We start from the raw sequence: 20670 nt of genomic DNA, 5'->3' as shown, positions 1-20670 counted from the left end.
TATTTTTAGAAGACCAGTATAGCTTTATGCTGACTTTATTTTTCAGAAAGAAGTTTAAGAAAGTTCTTAAGTTTAACTCTTAAATTGTAAATGGAGTTGCACTGACTATAATTTGGGAAAGAACTGACATAATTGCTCTATTAGCTCATCCCATCCAAGAGAGCACATTGGTTTCCATATTTTCCGTGTATCCAGACCATCGTCTGCATATCTACCCGAGGTTAAAATTTCTGTCCTTGGAGATATTACATGTGTTTGGTTCATTCCTAGATATTTTAAATCAGAGGCTTTCAAAGTGTGAGATGAGGATCCCTGGGGTCCTGGAGACCCTTTTGGGGGGCCATCAGGTCCTCACTTTTCCAATGAAGGTGAGGATGTATTTTTGTCATATGCTTCAACTAAAACCACATATTGCCACAAGGCTGAATGAAGAAGCAGATACAAGTATCATCTTGTCTTCCATCTAGCCAGAATTGGACAAATTTGCTAAAATGTAAAACAAAACCACACCTCTCACTAAATGAGTTTTTTTTTATCTATTTTATTATGTTTTGTTAGTCACCATACAATACATCATTAGTTTTTGATGTGGTGATCCACGATCCAGTGTTTTCATATAACACCCAGTGCTCCATGCAGTACGTGCCCTCCTTAATACCCATCACTGGGCTAACCCATCCCCCCACCCCCTCCCCTCTAAAACCCTCATTTTGTTACTCAGAGTCCATAGTCTCTCATGGTTCATCTCCCCCTCCGATTTCCCCCCTTTATTTTTCCCTTCCTTCTCCTAATGTCCTCCATGCTTATGTTCCACAAATAAGTGAAACCATATGATAATTGGCTTTCTCTGCTTGACTTATTTCACTGAGCATAATCTCCTCCAGTCCCACCCATGTTGATGCAAAATTGGGTATTCATCCTTTCTGATGGCTGAGTAATATTCCATTGTATATATGGACCACATCTTCTTTATCCATTCATCTGTTGAAGGGCATCTCAGCTCTTTCCACAGTTTGGCTATTGTGGACATTGCTACTAAATGAGTTTTTTAAAATGCAGTTACTTTCCTAAAATGTTCCTTATGTTAACAGGAGTTGATTGTTCCTTTAGGTTGTATCAAAGGTTGATTATTGTCCTTTTAAATGTGTTAATAACTAAATATTTTCAAAGAATCTCAGTTTTAATTGTTAATATGGTAAGAATGGAGAGTTATAGCTCTCTCAAACAAACGCCCTCTAGGGGACTCAATAGGTTTCTAGTGTAAAGAAATGCTGAGGCCAAAATGCATGAACACTATCTCATTATAGTTTGTGTCACTATCGGTAATGTTATCTTTTGTTTTCCTTAAATTCTATCTTTAACATGATTATTATAGGTGCAATTCTATGGGAAATACTGTGAGTTTGGGAAGTTGATCTAGTCTTCCGCAATTTGCATTCTGTCTTTGCTCAAATATGTTCCACCTTCATTCATTTACCTTTCTAGGTAGATGATCACATCTCTTCCCTTTCGATCCTGATATTCCTTCTTTCTATATCTTTCCTCAAGCACCACTCCTGGCTTTCTGTTCCCTGCTAATGAGCAGCAGAGAAAGTGAGTAACCTTGGCTTTTCCTGATTCTAAAACAATGCACCCCTGCTTTCCCACTTCGTGTACTATTTCCTAGTTTTGCAGCATATATTCTTAGTCAGCTAAGAAAGTCCTAGTCAATTTTATGTTGAGAAGAAGCTTTTCAAAAACCTTTAATATATGTGCATATATCATTATGCTGTATATCTAAAATAATGCAATGTTATATATCAACTATATATCAATTTTTAAAATCATAAATAGGAATTGAACTTTAGTAATCCAGGACTGCTGCCTAGATTGATATAATTGTATGACATTTTCTTTTTAGTTTATTCATGCAACTAACCACATGATAGGTTTTCAGATGCTGAACTACGCTTCTCCTTCATGGATTAAGCCATGTACTTTCATTCCTTTTCTGGTCTCACCAGATGCAGCATCTGTGGCTGGTAAGAACTATAGCATGGTGTATGAATTCATCATCGTGGGCTTCTCCAACTTCCCACAGCATCTCCTGCCTGCCTTCTTCCTGCTGTTCCTGCTGATGTACCTGTTCACCCTGCTGGGGAACCTGCTCATCATGGCCACTGTCAGGAGTCAGCGCAGACTGCACACACCCATGTACCTCTTCCTATGTGCTTTGTCCATCTCTGAGATCCTCTACACCTTGGCCATTGCCCCGCGCCTCTTGACTGACCTGCTCTCCACCTGCCACACCATCACCTTTATGGCCTGTGCCAGCCAGATGTTCTTCTTCACATTCGGCTTCACCCACTCCTTCCTGCTCACTGTCATGGGCTATGACCTTTACATGGCCATCTGCCACCCCCTGTGGTACAATGTGCTCATGAGCCCCCGCACCTGTGCCCGTCTAGTGTTCTGGTCCTGGGCTGGTGGCTCCATCATGGGGATGATGGTGGCCCTGATAGTTTTTCACCTCACCTTCTGTGGGCCTAATGAGATCCACCACTTTGGCTGCCATGCCCTTTCCCTCCTAAAGTTGGCCTGTGGGAAGGAGACATCCTCTGTCACCTTGGGTGTGGTCCTGGTGTGTGTCACAGCTCTGATGGGCTGTTTATTCCTCATCATCCTCTCCTATGTCTTCATTGTGGCCACCATACTGAGGATCCCCTCTGCTGAGGGCAGGCACAAGACCTTCTCCACATGTGTGTCCCACCTCACTGTGGTCATTGTGCACTACAGTTTTGCCTCCGTTATCTACCTCAAGTCCAAGGGTCCCCATTCTATGGACAATAACACTCTGAAGGCCACCACCTATACAGCCTTCACGCCCTTTCTCAGCCTGATCATTTTCAGCCTCAGGAATAAGGAGCTCAAGAATGCCATAAAGAAAAGCTTCCAGAGAAAATTCAGTCCCCTTAGCTCCTGATGGCCAGTTTAGTCAAGAGGAAATATGATAGCAGGGCTGACAATAATAACGACTCTCTCCATAGGACTGTTGTAGGAATTCAGTGTATGAAAATACTGAATAGGTATTGTTGGATGCATCCAAAAGTGTTGGAGCAGGCTATGTATTTGTTTTTCCCCAATATGTTGCCCCCTCTTGCATAGACTCTATCTCTTGTCTTGACCCTTTGTGATGAACTCTGTCCCATTACCTCTGTCTAAATATGTGTTGTCTACCACTGGATTGGTGGGAGACATCACATGGATATGTCTGGGCACGGATGCTAATGGTTTTTCTTGAATGGACAAGCAAGGGAGGACCTTCCCTCCTCCACCATAATGATAAACAGAAATAAGCATAATAATAAAGACCACAAGCATTGGGGCTTTTCTTATCAGGCACTTTGTCCAGTGTTGTATAAGAATTATCTTTTTTTTTAAAAGATTTTATTTATTTATTTGACAAAGAGACACCCAGCGATTGAGGGAACACAAGCAGGGGGAATGGGAGAGGGAGAAGCAGGCTTCCCGCCAAGCAGGGAGCCCGATGCGGGGCTCCATCCCAGGACCCTGGGATCATGACCTGAGCCGAAAGCAGACGCTTAATAACTGAGCCACCCAGGTGCCCCCCCAAAAAAAGAAATCTTTTGATGTGGCTTTGTTCCCCCCTGAGGAGTTTACATATAAATACAGATTTTTGTGTCACCTCTATCCTGAAAGGGAATGCCCTTGGGTGACATCAAGTCATTGGTACTTCTTATTCACTCCCTAGATGAATCTGATGCACCTAGTCCACAGACTGGCACTGGGGAGCCTCTGCATTATCTTTTAATTATAACATATGCACAAAAGAATATAAACTATTTGTCTCCAAGGAGATGGTTGACGGTTAATAGTTCCTCAATGTCTTTGGAGGGTATAGACCCTAAGGAGGTTTCTATGTTGATCTGAGTTTAGTCAAGTATGTCAGAATGTGAAGTGGAGAAAGAAAGAGACAGAGAGGCAGAGACAGACAAAGGGGAGACAGTTCAGTGATTAGGTAAGAACATACAGAATGTTAAAAGTGGGTTGTTACCTGACATCTTATGGAAGTCTTTTTCCTTTCCCCCCACATTACCTTTAGTAAACAGCAAGTTCTCATTCCTGTGTTTCCTTGAGTCTATCTGGGGGATGTGTTGTAAGCACAGTGCTATGCCAAGATGGCACAAAGAGAGGTCAGGATATGAGTACTCCTAATATGCAGATGAGAAATGTTGGTGGAGGTCATACAAAACCTGAATGAAGGAGTCACGTGGAGGTCTGTCTGACTTCCATGCTGGGGTTTGAGAAGCATATATGTGAGGGAGAGGGCTTTCCACTGGTGTAAATTCTTACTCAAAGCTGTGTCCAGATATTTAGGCTGCAGGCAGAAGATGATTTATAAAAATAAATGTAAGAATGGCTATCACATATGAGTGCCTGCTGCTTCCAAATGTTGTGGGAAGGGTTTCCTGTGCATTCATTCTTCTAAATCTCAAAATAAATTATTATTTTTGCACATTTAGATATGACCCACATCTATTATTATTCACATTTTTGAAATGCAGGAGAAATCAGAGAGGGAGACGAACCATGAGAGACTATGGACCCGGGAAACAAACTGAGGGTTTCAGAGGGGAGGGCGGCGAGGCGATGAGGTAACAGGGTATTGAAGAGGGCACGTGTTGTGATGAGCACTGGGTGTTATATGCAACTAATGAATCATTGAACACTACATCAAAAACTAATGATGTACTATACAGTGGCTAACTGAACATAATAAAAAAAGAGAAATTCCAAAGACTATAGAAATTGTTGTCATATTCTGAGAAAGTAAACTTTAAAGAGAAACCCATAACTCTGATTGGTTGTCCCAATAATTTCTTGCCTTAGAAATAATATTAAAATTGAAAGATTGCTGTTTCTAAACAATATAAATACATTAAAAATTGCTCTGTAAGTCAGAGGAGGACCATCAGCACTTTCTTCTTTTCCCTCATGTATATGGCAAAAATAAAAGCCTTCAATACTGAAAAAAAAAAAAGAATATCCAGTGGAAAAAAGACAGTTTCTTCAACAAATGGTGCTGGGAAGATTGGACAGCCACATGCAGAAGAATGAAACTGAACCATTCTCTTACACCATACACAAAAATAGACTCAAAATGGATGATAGACCTAAATGTGAGATAGGAATACAACAGAATCCTAGATAACACAGGCAGTAACCTCTGTGACCTGGCTGCAGCAACTTCTTGCTAGACACATCGCCAAAGGCAAGGGAAGCAAGGGCAAAAATGAACTATTGGGACTTCATCAAGATAAAAATCTTTTGCACAGCAAAGGAAACAGTCAACAAAACCAAAAGGGGAACAACAGAATGGGAGAAGATATTTGCAAATATCTTATCAGATAAAGGGCTAGTATCCAAAATCTGTAAAGAACTTACCAACTCAAAACCCAAAGAACAAAGAATCCATAAAAAATGGGCAGAAAACATGAACAGACATTTCTCCAAAGAAGACATACAAATGGCCAACAGACATATGAAAAAATGCTCAACATCACTCAGCATCAGGGAAATGCAAATCAAAACCACAATGAGATAGAATGTCACATTGGTCAGAATGGCTAAATTTAACAAATCAGGAAATGACAGATGTTGGTGAGGATGCAGAGAAAGGGGAACCCTCTTACACTGTTGGTGGGAATGCAAAGTGGTACAGCCACTCTGGAAAACAGTATGGAGTTTCCTCAATAAGTTAAAAATAGAGCTACCTTACGACCCAACAATTGCACTACTAAGATATTTATCCAACGGATACAAACATAGTGATTTGAAGGGGCACCTGCACCCATGTTCATAGCAGCAATGTCCACAATAGCCAAAGTATGGAGAGAGCCCAGATGTCCATCAACAGATGAATGGATGAAGAAGGTGTGGGTATATATATATATATAAAAGAGTGAAAGACAATTATCATATGATTTCACTCATACATGGAATTTAAGAAACAAAACAGAGGAGCATAGGGGAAGAGAGGGAAAAATAAAACAAGATGAAATCAGACAGGGAGGGGCACCTGGGTGGCTCAGTCGCTAAGCGTCTGCCTTCAGCTCAGGTCATAACCCCAGGGTCCTGGGATCGAGCCCCGCATCGGGCTCCCTGCTCCACCGGGGGCCTGTTTCTTCCTCTCCCACTCCCCCTGCTTGTGTTCCCTCTCTTGCTGTGTCTCTCTCTCTGTCAAATAAATTTTTTAAAAAATCAGACGGGGAGACAAGCCATAAGAGACTCTTAATCACAGGAAAGAAACTGAGGGTTGCTGGAGGGGAGGGGGTGAGGGGTTGGGGTAACTGGGTGATGGGCATTAAGGAGGGCACGTGTGGTGATGAGCACTGCGTGTTATATAAGACTGATGAATCACCGACCTCTACCTCTGAAACTAATAAAACACTACATGTTAAAAAAAAAAAAGAAATGCAGAAAATGCAAATCTGAGAGATGATTTGTCCCCAGCCACACTGCCCTGAAGTGTGAAGCAGGAATCCATTACAATCTGCATGTGTGTGCAGTTGGTGATCAGGAATGCATCCCTCTCAGGTGCCTGCAGAGAGAAGTATGGTCCTGACTGGGAGAGGAAGGCTGTCAGGAATAGACACTTTTCAGGAAAGGAACAGACACCTTTCAGGAAAGAAGACAGGTGCAGCCCCAGGCACACACCCCTTTCACACAGCCAGAGAGAAACAGACTCCAGAGAAGTTACAGAGACACTTTGTCACATCAACACTGACAATGAGACCCTCGGGTTCCATTTTATTATTTTAGAATTATTGGTGTTAATGACTAATGTCACCTAAGATGTCCTTTTCCAGAGCCTGTGACTATGTTCCCTTACCCAGCAAAAGGGACTGCATGCAGATGATATGCAGTTAAGGATCTGAGACAGAAGAATTAGTCCAGATCATCCAGATGGGCCTGCTATAATTGCAAGTCTCCTTCTAAAAGTGCGCAGGAAGGGTCAGACATAGAAGTAGGGGATGTGACACTGGAAGGAGGCATTGGAGTAACTGAGCCAGGAACCTTGTGCCAAGGAATGCCTGCTGCCTCTGGAAGCTGGGAAAGCAGGAGACAGATTCTCCCCTGGATCCCCCGAAGGATGCGGCCCTGCTCACACCTTGACTCTCACCTGGTGACCCTGATTTTGTCTTCTGGCCTCCAGCACAGAGGAGGATAGATGTGTGTGGCTTTAAGTCACTAGGTTTATGTGCTTTGTTACAGCAGCCCTAGAAAACTGACCCGTGAAACGGCATCCTGTCATTCTGTGTGATTTGGTTTCATGACAAAATTAGTTTCAAGCCAGATTCTTAGGCCACTCTTCTCTATGGAGAAGACTTAGGGCATTGAGATCGCTCATGAGAAGGGTTGAATATCCTTGGAAGTCCATCAGCAAAGGTGAAGGAGCCCTGATAGCCCGGCTGCAGGATTTGCTCTTTGGCAGCAAGGCCCTTGGGGTGTGTTGTGAGGATACATGTGACTGTGCAGCTGTAGGGTACCCAGCCCAAGGCCTATGGTCTACACCTAATGAACTCAGCGGAGTAGGAACTGGAGGATACCAGCAACATTCTCGGTGCTCGGTGTGGACTGTGTGAGCTCTGAAGAGATGCTAAAACTCCTGTGTGATGAGGCCTCTGCATTATAATAAGTATACATGAACATGCACATCATCAGAGAGAACGCTGAGTTGCCGGGGCCTGACCTGGTGGAAATACTTCCACAAAGGAAAAACCACCAGGGATCCAGAGATCTGGAACTCATCTCTTTAGATGGAAAGGTGATATTTTTACAAGGCTTCTTTTTCTTTTGGATTTGTGGATTAGTCAGAGTTCTCCAGAGAACTACCAGGATGGATGTGTATACATATCTGTGTGTTATATACATACGAGTATATATTATATAACATATGTAATAATGTTACAGTATGTTTTGAATTCATCTTTTTACTGCTTGTTTCTATTTTTTTTAAATACACAATCTTATTGCACATATAACATTTTTTCCTTGGTACTATAACAATAGTCTTGCAGCTAAAGACTAAGTAGCTCCAACTACTAAGCTAATGGGTTATAAGGTGTGTAATTTCATTGACAAATTATAATGCTTTTCCCTTTTGGCACTAATTTTAAAAACAAAGAAAAAACTTTGAAATAGTATCAAAAAGGAAAAGCTTGCTTGGCACATAGTAGGAGTTTATTAAATATTTGTTAATTGAGTGAAAAACTCAATGTAGAGAGTAAATAATGTTCTTGTGCAATTACAATATATTATAGATTAACACAATGGAATATTATGCAGCCATCAAAAGGAATGAGATCTTGCCATTTGCAACGACGTGGATGGAACTGGAGGGTGTTATGCTGAGTGAAATAAGTCAATCAGAGAAAGACATGTATCACATGACCTCACTGATATGAGGAATTCTTAATCTCAGGAAACAAACTGAGTGTTACTGGAGTGGTTGGGGGTGGGAGGGATGGGTCGGCTGGGTGATAGACATTGGGGAGGGTATGTGCTACGGTGAGCGCTGTGAATTGTGCAAGACTGTTGAATCACAGATCTGTACTTCTGAAACAAATAACGCAACATATTTTAAGAAAAAAGAAAAAGAAGATAACAGGAGAGGAAGAAAAGGGGAGTATGTCAGAGGGGGAGACGAACCATGAGAGATGATGGACTCTGAAAAACAAACTGAGGGTTCTAGAGGGGAGGGGGGTAGGGGGTTGGGTTAGCCTGGTGATGGGTATTGAGGAGGGCACGTTCTGCATGGAGCACTGGGTGTTATGAACAAACAATGAATCATGGAACACTGCACCAAAAACTAATGATGTAATATATGGTGATTAACATAACAATAAAAAATAAAAAAAAACAATATATTATAGATTATAACACATTGTTATACTGTTGCATTTTATGTAATGTAATACATCTGCATCCAGCTCTGCTTCTCCCTAGACAGAGGGCTCTTTTAGGGTTACAGCAGTGTTCTTTTTGGGTTCCAAGATTCAGACCAAGTTCCTTAGCTAGGGCTCAGTAAAGATGTGATGGATGGAGGAAGGAGGGAGAGAGCATGAAAGACAAGAAGAGAGGGAGGAAGGAAAGAGAGAGAAAGATCCAAAGAAGGGACATTCCCAGAGCCCCAGCCACCCCCCTTGGACTTCAAAGAGCTGGCATCCTGCATCCCAGACTCTGGGGAGAGACCTCTGGGAATCCACCACAAGGGAGGGCACCAGGGAGATAAAGCTCCTGCCTGGCTTACCAGTGGCCCTGGCCCATCGCTGGCCCCTCACGTAGCAGGAGGCGTAGCCCCAGGCCCGGCTGCAAACGGGGCATCCCAGGCGGACAGTCTGCAAGCAAGGCAAGAGGAACTCTCTTTCCAGCAATGTTTTCCAGGAACAGGTGGCAAGAGCGAGGGGAGCTGGAAGGGAGAAAGCATGGGGACCATGGAAAGCCAAAGCAGAGGGAGGTGGGGTGGAGGAGGGGTTACAGTCCCAGCAGCCTGATCCCACACTGAGTCCATCTACTGCCCACGCTGCCTCCTTCCCCCAAAGCCTGGACCCACAGCAGTCAGGGATGCCAGGGTCCATTCCCCGGCAGGAAATGTTCTCTGTACCAGGCGTGGGGAGAGTGGTCTTGAGCCAGAGGGTGACACTGAGTTTGTCACCATGTACATGTGTTTGTTCATTTATGCGGCGCTGTGTGTGCTTCTGCATGCACCGTTTGTGTTTGTGCACTTGTGTTTGTCCATATTCATTTCCTGTGGTTGCTGTGACAAAGTCCCACAACCAGGTGGCTTTAAACAACAGAAATTTATTCTCTCACAGTTGTGGAGGCTAGAGTCTAAACCCAAGGTATTGGTTGGGTCATGCTCCCTCCAAAGGCTCTAGGGGAGAATCTTTCCTGGCCTCGTCCAGCTTCTGGCAGCCCCAGGCATTCCTTGGCCTCTGCCTCTGTCTTCATATAGCCTGCTTCCCCCTGTGTGTCCCTTCCTATTCCTGTGAGGACACCAGTCATTGGATTTAGGGCCTACCTGTATCCAGAAAGATCTCACCTTGATCCTTACCTTGATTACATCTGCAAAGACCCTATTTCCAAATAAGGTCACGTTCTGACATTCCAGTGAACATGAATTGGAGGGGGATGCTATTCAACCCACCATGGTACCCTCATTTGTGTGTCTCTGGCTTATCTCCATCCCATACAAGCTCCAGGCACCTGGTTCACACTCAGTAGAGGGGTGCAGAATGAGCAACAGTGTCTCTGTTCCCGGCCGAGTCTCTCCTGGGTTTCACTGACAGTACGTATTTCAGAACCCACGTGTACCTGTTTGTTGGCGCTCAGCTCTGTCTGCTTACGCTCCTGGGAGCCTGATCTTGAGTCTCTGACACAGGTGCATAAGCAGAGAGAGCTGAGTGGGTTGAATAGTGTCCCTTCAAGGAGGAAAGAAGGGCACAGGGGCAGGATGTGGGAGCTAGCCCGAGTGTGCCCTGGCTGGGGGTTTTGGCTGAGAGCCCATAGCTAGGATGAGGCCTTGGCCTTTCTCCTCCCTTAAGTCACACCTCTACAGGTCACTTGGAGACACCCCCCCCTCCCATGGAGAGTATTGCACAGGTGCTGTTCTGGGAAGGGTGACACAGAACAAGTGCCAGACAGAGACACAGAGCCAAGAGAGACCCCCTTTTTTGGTACCATTTATACATTTTAGAGCACATACCCCTGGGGTAGGGGGCATTCACAGTGTAGATAAAGAGTACCCCAGAACAGGGTTTGGCACCAATATGCATCACCTGGAAGAGAAAGGTGACTGACAACCAGCCCAATAATGACGATAAAAAATGACCACAATGCCAACTAGCATTCCTTGAGAACTTTCTCTGTACTAATCACTTGGCATCAATTTCCCACAGGGAACCCATGAGGGCAGTTCTCTGGTTATCCCAACACATGGTGAGGACACAGGATTTGAACCGTGGGTTGGCATGACTCCACAAGGTGCATGTGTCTCAGAGGCTGGACTCGCAGCCAGCAGAGGGGTGGAGTCGAAAGGGGAGGTGGGCAGGCACAGTTCACCAGGAGACAGGGAATGAGGCCAGAGCCAGGGCTAGCCATGGCCAGAGAGGCTGGGAGTCAGAGTCAGAAAGGTGGCCAAGGCATGAGGCAGAGAGGGAGTTGAGACTGGTACTCCTGGAATTGCTGGGCTTCCCCAGGCCTCTGTAGCCCACAAACGCTGCTTTCCTGTATGAGGGACCCCATTCTGACACTCAGCCGAATTGTCCATTTTCCACATGGGATTCTGGGTCCTCCAAGCTTTGGCTCACCATGGATCTGAGATAAAACTTAATGACAATCTTCTGGGGGAGGGGAGTCAGGAGGATGGAAGCAGTGTTGTAATATTGGGGTGAGGCCTGCCCTGGGTAAGTACTGGGTAAGTACCTGAAAGCTTGTTATTAAATGTATGTAATATATGTATATGATAGATATGTGTATCATGATATATATGCGTGTATCATTGAGATATATATTATCAGTGATACAGGTATAAATATGAATATATATACTTCTTTTTTTTAAAGATTTTATTTATTTATTTGACAGACAGAGACTCAGAGAGAGAGGGAACACAAGCAGGGGGAGTGGGAGAGGGAGAAGCAGGCTTCCCGCCGAGCAGGGAGCCCGATGTGGGGCTTGATCCCAGGACCCTGGGACCATGACCTGAGCCAAAGGCAGACGCTTAACGACTGAGCCACCCAGGTGCCCCAAATATATATACTTCTTTTCTAATTTATCACCCAGAGCTACAGTTTAAGAGCCATCCATGTTGCTATGTGGACGTCAGGTTTGTTTTTTTCCTATATGTTGTTTAGAACTTCATGGTTCACACACACATGTTACTTTTCCACGCCCTCAGGTGATGGGGGTCTCTTAGACTGCCCCTGACTCTCTGCCATCACAGACAATGCTGCAATGAATGGCCTTGACCATGTCCCTTCACTGAGCTGTGTGCGAGTTTCAGATGGAGACCTTGGAGCAGTGTTTGTGGGACTTCAGGTAAGTGTCCCCTTAATCTGACCATGAACCACCAAGTACCCTCGAGAGTGACTGCAGTCCACTTATCTCACATCTGGGCCAACACATAGCAGATCCAGCTTTCTAAGTCTTGCTGCTCTAGCAGTTGGAAGGGGATGCCTGTACTCACTGTTCACAGAGTGTTGCTGTTTTAAATTGAATTCCTCTAATTGCTAATCAACTGCTCATGTGTTTGCTGCTTGCCTATTGCATTTCCTCAGCTGTAAATCTCCTGTGCCCCGCCCTGTTGCTCGCTTTCTATCATGATCCTTTTTTCTCCTTGGTTTTCTCATTTCTCTTTCTTCTCATTGTAGATTCTAGATATTGGTTTCTTGTCAGTGGATTTTTTTGTTTGTTTGACTGAAGTATACATAACATACAAAAATCTGCATATATTTAATGTATACATTTTGATGAGTTTGGACATATGTGCCTATAATTGTGATACCATTGCCACAATCAGGGTAATAAACATATCCATCGACTCCAAAAGATTCCTTGTGCCCCCTTCCTCTGTGTGTTTGTGTGTTAATAACATTAACAAAATTTATCATCTTAACAAGTTCTTTTTTATTGAAATATATGCAAATAATGAATCATTGAACACTACATCAAAACCCAATGATGTACTGTATGGTGGTTAACTTAACATAATAAAAAAAGTGAAATATAGTGACAGATAACATTGTATCAATTTAAGGTGTACAACATGCTGAGTTGGTATGTTTATATATTGTAATATGATTGCCCTTGCAGTGATAGTTAGCACTTCTAATCAGGTCACAAAATAATTATTTCTTTTTTGTGTTAGGAATAATGAAGATCTAATCTCTTAGCAAGTTTGAGGATTATAATACAATATTGTTGTCTATATTCTTTTTTTTATTTAATTTAATTTTATTATGTTATGTTAGTCACCATACAATACATCATTAGTTTTTTGACATAGTGATCCATGATTCATTGTTTTCGTATAACACCCAGGGTTGTCTATATTCTTAAGAAGTTTTGGTTTTTTTTTAAGATTTTATTTATTTATTTGTCAGAGAGAGAGAGAACACAAGCAGTGGGAGTGGCAGGCAGAGGGAGAAGCAGGCTCCCTGCCGAGTAAGGAGCCCGATGTGGGACTCGAGCCCAGGACCCTGGGATCATGACCGGAGCCAAAGGCAGCCTCTCAACTGACTGAGCCACCCAGGCACCCCTATTCTTAAGAAGTTTTTAATTGCACACTATCATATTGTTAAGTATAGGCTCTAGGCTCTACAGCAGAGCTCTAGAACTTACTTATATTGCAAATAGCATCCTGTTCTCTGTCATCTGTTAACTTTATCTGTGATGCTATTTGTTAATATGATTCATAAATCTTATGTAAAAGCATGAATCTTTTTTGTTTAAGGTTTGTGCTTTTTTTTCTGTTTAAGGATCTTCTTTCTTGTTCTTAGAGCACAAAGATCCTGTTACATTGGCTCTCATTAGCTAGGTTTTTATCTATCACAATTATGTTACTAATCTATCTTGATTCTCTTTTCATTGGGATATTGAGAGTCTAGTTTTGGTTTTTGTTTGTACAGAGAGATACTTTCCTCAACAGCATCCCCTAAACAATTCATGTCTTTCCAAAAGATCTGTGCTGTGACTTTAACCATATACAAATGGCTGGCTCTGTTTCGGAGGTCTGCATTCGGAACCACTGGTCATCTGTCTGTCCTTGCACTAATCCTACACTGCTTTGTTTCCAAGACTCTGTAGAATGTCTCCGTACCTCAGAAGGCAATTTCCCCCACTCCCCCACCTCCTTTCACTCTGCCTTTCAAAACTTCCTCAGTGATTCATGGGTCATTGCTTTTCATAAACTCTTTGGAATAAGTTTATCATCTTTCTCAAGCAATCCTACTAGATATTTCTGCCAAGATTACATTGCATGTATAGATTAAATGTGGGAGAGAATGAGCATCTTTATTATATTGTCTTTTCTTTTCATCCATTTATTTATATGATCTGTCATGTTTTCTATCTAATAGAGGTTTAATTGTTCTCCATGAAGCTCTTGTGCGTTCTTGTTTAAAGTAATTCCTAGATTGTTAACAGGTTTTGTACAACTTTGAGTGATATCTTATTTTGTAATGTTTTATTATTAACGATTTTAAACTTATGAAAAAGTTGCAAAAATAATACAAAAAAATTCTTATCCTCCCCTCACCAACCCCTTCTAATGACAGGATCTTACAGAACCCCAGGACAATGATCAGACCCAGGAAATGATCATTGGTATATAACACTATATAGCAAACAACAGATCTTACTATAATTTTTCTGGCTCTCCACTCATATCCTTTTTCTATCCCAAAACACAATCCATTTAATTTAGTTATTTCAACTTTTCATTATCATGCACTTCTTAGTCTTTCTTTTTTTTAAATTTTATTTTATTATGTTATATTAATCACCATACAGTACATCACTAGTTTTTGATGTAGTGTTCTATGATTCATTGTTTGCATATAACACCCAGTGCTCCATGCAATACGTGCCCTCCTTAATACCCATCACCAGGCTAACCCATCCCCCCACCCCCCTCCCCTCTAACACCTCAGTTTGTTTCTCAGAGTCCGTAGTCACTCATGGTTCGTCTCCCCTCTGATTCCCCCCTTCATTTTTCCCTTTCCTCTCCTAATGTTCTCCATGTTATTCCTTATGTTCCACAAATAAGTGAAACCATCTTAATTTTCCTTTCAACCTGAAGAATAATGAGTATTATGTAACTGTGGTAATGTCAAATGGTTCAACCTAATATTTACATTCTAAGTATTTGGGAATTTTGAGTTATCCTCTTCTTATTAAGTTCTAGTTTCATTGCCAAATAGTCAGATACCTGGGTCTTTGTAATATTGGTACTTGGGAATGTACCTGCGCTTCCTTTATGGCCTCACACAGGGTCTTTTATGGTGATAATTACATGCTCTTAGTGTTTGGGTTTTTTATCTTATTGTTTGTTTGCTTTTGGTGTAGTAAATAGGAATGTATGTGTGTCTGTGTGTATTTGTACAGATTAAATAGACATATGTAAGTATATATTAGCTATGTACATTAATATATATATATAACAGCTCAAGTATTAAATAATGTGACAGAATTAAGTCTTAAAACACCAGTAATTACAAAAGAGGTAAATGTATTAAATACCCAATTAAAAGAGAGATACAACCATAAGTTGCTACATTTTAAGAGAATCTGATTCTGGTCACTCATGCCTGTCCTCACTCTTAACTTCTCCAGTGTTTATGATCTATTCCATACCCTATAGTAAGTACATTATATGTATAATCTTATTTAATCCTTATAACAACTTTGTCAGCTAGGTATTATTATGATCAACTTCCTTTTAGGGATGAGGAAACTAAGCTCAAAAAGATTAAGGAACCAACCCAATGTTGTTGCTGTTGGTGTAGTTGTTGGAAGCACTGTTTTAAAACAACTTCTCAAATTTATTTAACTCATGTGGACAACATGGTAGAGTTTTATCATTAAAGAAAAAAAGCCACCACGTAGTACTTGCTAAGCCTTGCAAACAGACCCGAGTTGATGCAGCAAACTGGGGATACTAATGGCAAGATCTGCATTAACCTTTCAAAGATGGAATTCCAACCAGCACCAGATTGTTCCAATTTGAAAATTTTTATTGAAGACCCTTGCATAATAACTTTTCTTAAAAAGAAGACTGAATTGTTGCTTTTTCCTTTAATTTTCCATTCCTACTTAGAAACATGGCTGGAGGCACTGACAAGCTCTGAAGAGGGACTCAACCCAGGTGTGGCTGAATAGAGACCCTGAGCTCTTTCCACTGAGATTTTAAAATAGTAGTTATTATTATTATTATTATTATTACTATTATCATCATTTCCTGAGTTCTTATATGCGCCAGGCCCTGTACTATGCACTTGAGGCTCACGATCTTCCGTGAACCCCAAGCAGCTCCGAGGAGCACTGACAGTCATCATGAGCAGCAGGTGGTGGAGGGACTGGCCATGGTCTGCAGGGAGAGGGCCCCCTCTCCCTCTGGGAAGTCCTTCCGGGCCGGGCTTAGCACAGACCCGGAGCTCCTGCCCACCGGGCTGCCTTCCCTCTCTCCCCACCCAGGGATGGCCACCACGCTGGACCTAAACCACAGCTCCGTGTCTGAATTCATCCTTGTGGGCTTCTCCACCTTCCCACCACATCTCCTGCCCGTTTTCTTCCTGCTGTTCCTGCTCATGTACGTTTTTATGCTGCTGGGGAACCTGCTCATCATGGCCACTGTCTGGAGCGATCGTGGCCTGCACACACCCATGTACCTCTTCCTGTGTGCCCTGTCCATCTCCGAGATCCTCTACACCTTGGCCATCACCCCGCGCCTGCTGGCCGACCTGCTCTCCACCAGCCGCACCATCGCCTTTGCAGCCTGTGCCAGCCAGATGTTCTTCTCCTTCACATTCGGCTTCACCCACTCCTTCCTGCTCACCGTCATGGGCTATGACCGCTATGTGGCCATCTGCCACCCCTTGCGCTACAACGTGCTCATGAGCCCCCGTGGCTATGCCTGCCTGGTGGCCTTGTCCTGGGCTGGTGCCTCGGTCATGGGGCTGGTGGTGACCACAGCCATTTTCCACCTCAATTTCTGTGGACCCCGTGAGGTCCACCATTTCTTCTGCCACATGTCACCTCTTGTGAAGCTGGCCTGTGGAACTCACATACCAGTGGTGGCCCTGGGCGTGGGTCTGGTGTGCATCATCACCCTGCTGGGCTGCTTTCTCCTCATCCTCCTTTCTTATGCCTTCATTGTGGCTGCCATCTTGAAGATCCCCTCAGCTGAGGGTCGGCACAAAGCCTTCTCCACCTGTGCCTCCCACCTCACTGTGGTGGTCATGCACTATGGCTTCGCTTCTGTCATCTACCTCAAGCCCAAGGCTCCCCAGTCTCTGGAAGGAGACACCCTGATGGGCATCACCTACACAATCCTCACACCTTTCCTCAGCCCCATCATCTTCAGTCTCAGGAACAAGGAGCTGAAGACTGCCATGAAGAAGACCTTCCTCAGCAAACTCTATCCCCAGAGCTCCTGAAGTGGTTTCTTTTGTGGCAGGGAATGTGTTGGGTAGAGTCACCTCAGGCTTCCATCTATAAAATGGGAATGATTATGCTTCACTGGTGATGATTCTTTTTTTGTAAGATCTTATTTGTTTGAGAGAGAAAATGCACAAGCAGGGGGAGCAGCAGAGGGAGAGGGAGAAGCAGACTTCCCTCTGAGCAGGGAGCCCAATGCAGGGCTCGATCCCAGGACCCTGGGATCATGACCTGAGCCGAAGGCAGACGCTCAACCGACTGAGCCACCTTGGGTGCACCTGGTGGTGATTCTTCCATGTGAATTCCCCCACCTGCCTTCTTGGCAAGTACTCTATATTCTAGGTGTGTTTTCTCTCCTTTCCCCCGGTCTCAGTGACCTCATTCCTCCTGGATTCACTGGGGTCACAACCTCCCCAGTATTGGTCATGTATGTCAGCTTCCTCCTGGTTCCTGTGCCTCAGGGTGGCTGGGGGTGGTGGGTGGGGGGGTCATGCCCACATCGGTGTGTTGGGAAGCTTATGTGCATGGTTTATTGCAAATATGTGAATGAGGGACACTTGCTTTGCCCAAAATACATAAACTGTGATTGGGCACCTACTGCGTGCCGAGCATTGTCCTCGGCTCCAGACACATCATTGCTCTCATTCTGAATACCATGTTGAGGAAAAGGAAGCACTTTTGATGAAGAAAATGATTGTTCATTTTTCGTTCTTCACATTTTTGGTGGAAAGGTGTCTCCCCCAAGTGTTGCCTTTGTTGGCTGAGCCAAATGACTGAGGATACAAATTACAGAAAGAAAGAGAGGCAATCTGAATTTCTTTTTGGGAGAAAAGATGTGTGGACATGTGGTGCAAAGATGTGGGAGAGGACTAAGGAAGTGAGGACTGGGCTGAGGGAAAGGACTGGGACAGGAGGAAAAACCAGTTGCTGGAAGTAGACCAGGACATAAAGGAGGTGTTGGGCCCAGTGACTGGCGAAGAAGTTTGAGGAAAGAACAGGCATGTAAATGGGCATTTTATAAGGTTTATGAAGTTGCCATTAAGCGCTTGATGTAAATTCCCCTTCCCTGACTCCCTTGAAATCCTCAATTAATATCCATTTCTCTTTCATGTGTTGTGGAGTCAGGTATATTAAGGGGAAGCATCCACAGGCTGGGTCCTGCTTCAAGGGAGGTGCTCAGGCAGATTCAGGCAGCCCCTTGGGGTTGTGCTTCGTTTTTAAATGAGGAAATGGGTAAAGTGAGGTTTGGGACTTGCTCTGGGTTGCAAAGCCAGCAAGGTGCAGGGATGCAGTATGGGGTCAGCCCAGTGAGTCCTCTGGGGTAATGGGTCTCCAAGGTGGGGACACATCACAGGCACCTGGAGGGTTGGTTAGGACACAGACTGCTGGGCCCCCCTCCAAAGTGTCTGATTCGACACATCTGTGAAAGGGCTCTAGAATCTGTATTTTTTTTAATTTTATTATGTTATGTTAGTCATCATACAATACATCATTAGTTTTTGATGTGGTGATCCACGATCCATTGTTTTCCTATAACACCCAGTGCTCCATGCAGTACGTGCCCTCCTTAATACCCATCACCAGGCTAACCCATCCCCCCTCCCCCCTCCCCTCTAAAACCCTCAGTTTGTTTCTCAGAGTCCATAGGCTCTCATGGTTCATCTCTCCCTCCGATTTCCCCCTGTTCATTTTTCCCTTCCTTCTCCTAATGTCCTCCGTGCTGTTCCTATGTTCCACAAATAAGTGAAACCATATGATAATTGACTTTCTCTGCTTGACTTATTTCACTTAGCATAATCTCCTCCAGTCCTGTATTTCTAACAAGCTCTCGGGTGCTGAGGCTGCTGGTCTGATGATGACAGTTTGGAAACCCCTGCTCTACAGAATCTTTAGCTCAAAGATAGAGCCAGATATTTGAGTTGGAAACAAAAGTAACTTTCTTTCTTTTTTTCTTTCTCCCTTCCTTCCTTCCTTCCAATCTTCCTTCTTTCCTTATTAATAGTTAGGCTGATAACAGCTTCCACTTTTTCCCCCATTTTGGGGGCCATTTATCATCAGCTAGGTGTGGTCTTTTAAAAAACAGCTCTATGGAGATGTACTTCACATACCATATAATTCACCCACTTAAAGATATGTGTAATCATCACCACAGTCAATTTAGAACATTTTCATCACCTCCAAATAAAACCTTGTACCATTTAGCTGTCATCCCTCTTTCCTCCCCCCCCTCCAGGCTTAAGCAGCTACCAATCCACTGTCTTTATAGATTTGCCTGTTCTGGACATTTTTTTTATAAAGGGTCATACAATATTGATCTTTTTGTGTTTGGCTTCTTTCACTTAGCATGTTTTCAAGGTTTACTCACATGGTAGCATGAATCAGTGTTTCATTCCTTTTTATGGCTGAATGATATCCCATTGTTTGGATAGATTGCACTTTGTTTATCCATTCATCTGTTGATAGATATTTGGTCTGTTTCTGACTTTGGCTATAATGAGTAATGCTGCAATAAACATTCATGTTCAAGTTTCTGCGTGGATATACATTTTCTACATTTTCATTGTGGGGGGGTATATACCTAGGAGTGGAATTGAGGGATCGTATGGTAACTCTATGCTAAATCATTTGAGGAACTGCTAGACTGTTTTCCAAAGTGGCTGCATCATCTTACATTCCCACCAGCAGTGTGTGAGGGTCCCAGTTTCTCTACATTCTTGCCAACACTAACATATCTAACTTTTTGATCATAACCATTCTAGTGGTATCTTATTGTGGTTTTGATTTGATTTTCCCTGATGACTACTGATAGGTACAGTCTTAAATGATCTAATACACATCAGTTCCTTTACTTCACAAGGAAGATCATATTATCAGCTCCATTTGGAAGATGAGGAAACAGAGATATAAAGAGATTAAATCCATTGGTTAAAGTTCTTCCCCTGAAGTGGAAAAACTAGAATTCTCTAAGTTGGAACTGGGGATCAGGAGCATACATTTCTCAGGGGTTACAAGGAGAGGAAGCCAGTGTGTTCCAAGAAGGGATGAAGACCTAGATTGGAAAGGAGGGACCAATTTTGGCAAGCACTAATGAAATGAGGCAGAACTGGAGATATGCTGTTCTGGGGGGAGTGGGGAGGTTAGGAAGAAACACCTAGTGTGAAAGGATGGGAGAGCCACGTTATAAGCTTGACAAAACTGGCTATAGCATTTCTGGTTTTGGTTTTCATTAATAGATGTATTAATATAGAAAATATTGTCATGTTCAAACACCAAATTGTTTGCTCTAAAAAAACTTGGAACCAAACTGAGGGTTACAGAAGGGAGGGGGTGGGGGGTTGGGGTACCCAGGTGATGGGTATTAAGCAGGACACGTGTGGTGATGAGCACTGGGTGTTATATGCAACTAATGAATTGTTGAACACTACATCAAAAACTAATGATGTGCTATAT

At 43.2% G+C, this 20670-nt stretch overlaps 2 protein-coding genes across 2 annotated transcripts; both read left to right on the top strand.

Annotated features, from left to right (window-relative positions):
- Positions 1-1921: 1921 nt before the first annotated feature.
- Positions 1922-2962, top strand: LOC113918097 (olfactory receptor 10H3-like). Its single transcript, XM_027586287.1, has one exon. The coding sequence runs from the start codon at positions 1922-1924 to the stop codon at positions 2960-2962; it is 1041 nt and encodes a 346-aa protein (XP_027442088.1).
- A 13090-nt stretch (positions 2963-16052) lies between these two features.
- Positions 16053-17219, top strand: LOC113917964 (olfactory receptor 10H1-like). The gene has a single exon (XM_035722667.1). The coding sequence runs from the start codon at positions 16053-16055 to the stop codon at positions 17217-17219; it is 1167 nt and encodes a 388-aa protein (XP_035578560.1).
- Positions 17220-20670: the final 3451 nt, after the last annotated feature.

This window comes from Zalophus californianus, chromosome 1 (assembly GCF_009762305.2).
Source record: "Zalophus californianus isolate mZalCal1 chromosome 1, mZalCal1.pri.v2, whole genome shotgun sequence".
Classification (NCBI taxonomy): Eukaryota; Metazoa; Chordata; class Mammalia; order Carnivora; family Otariidae; genus Zalophus; species Zalophus californianus.
The sequence above is the reverse complement of the archived record's forward strand: the minus strand, read 5'-3'. Positions and strand labels throughout refer to the sequence as shown.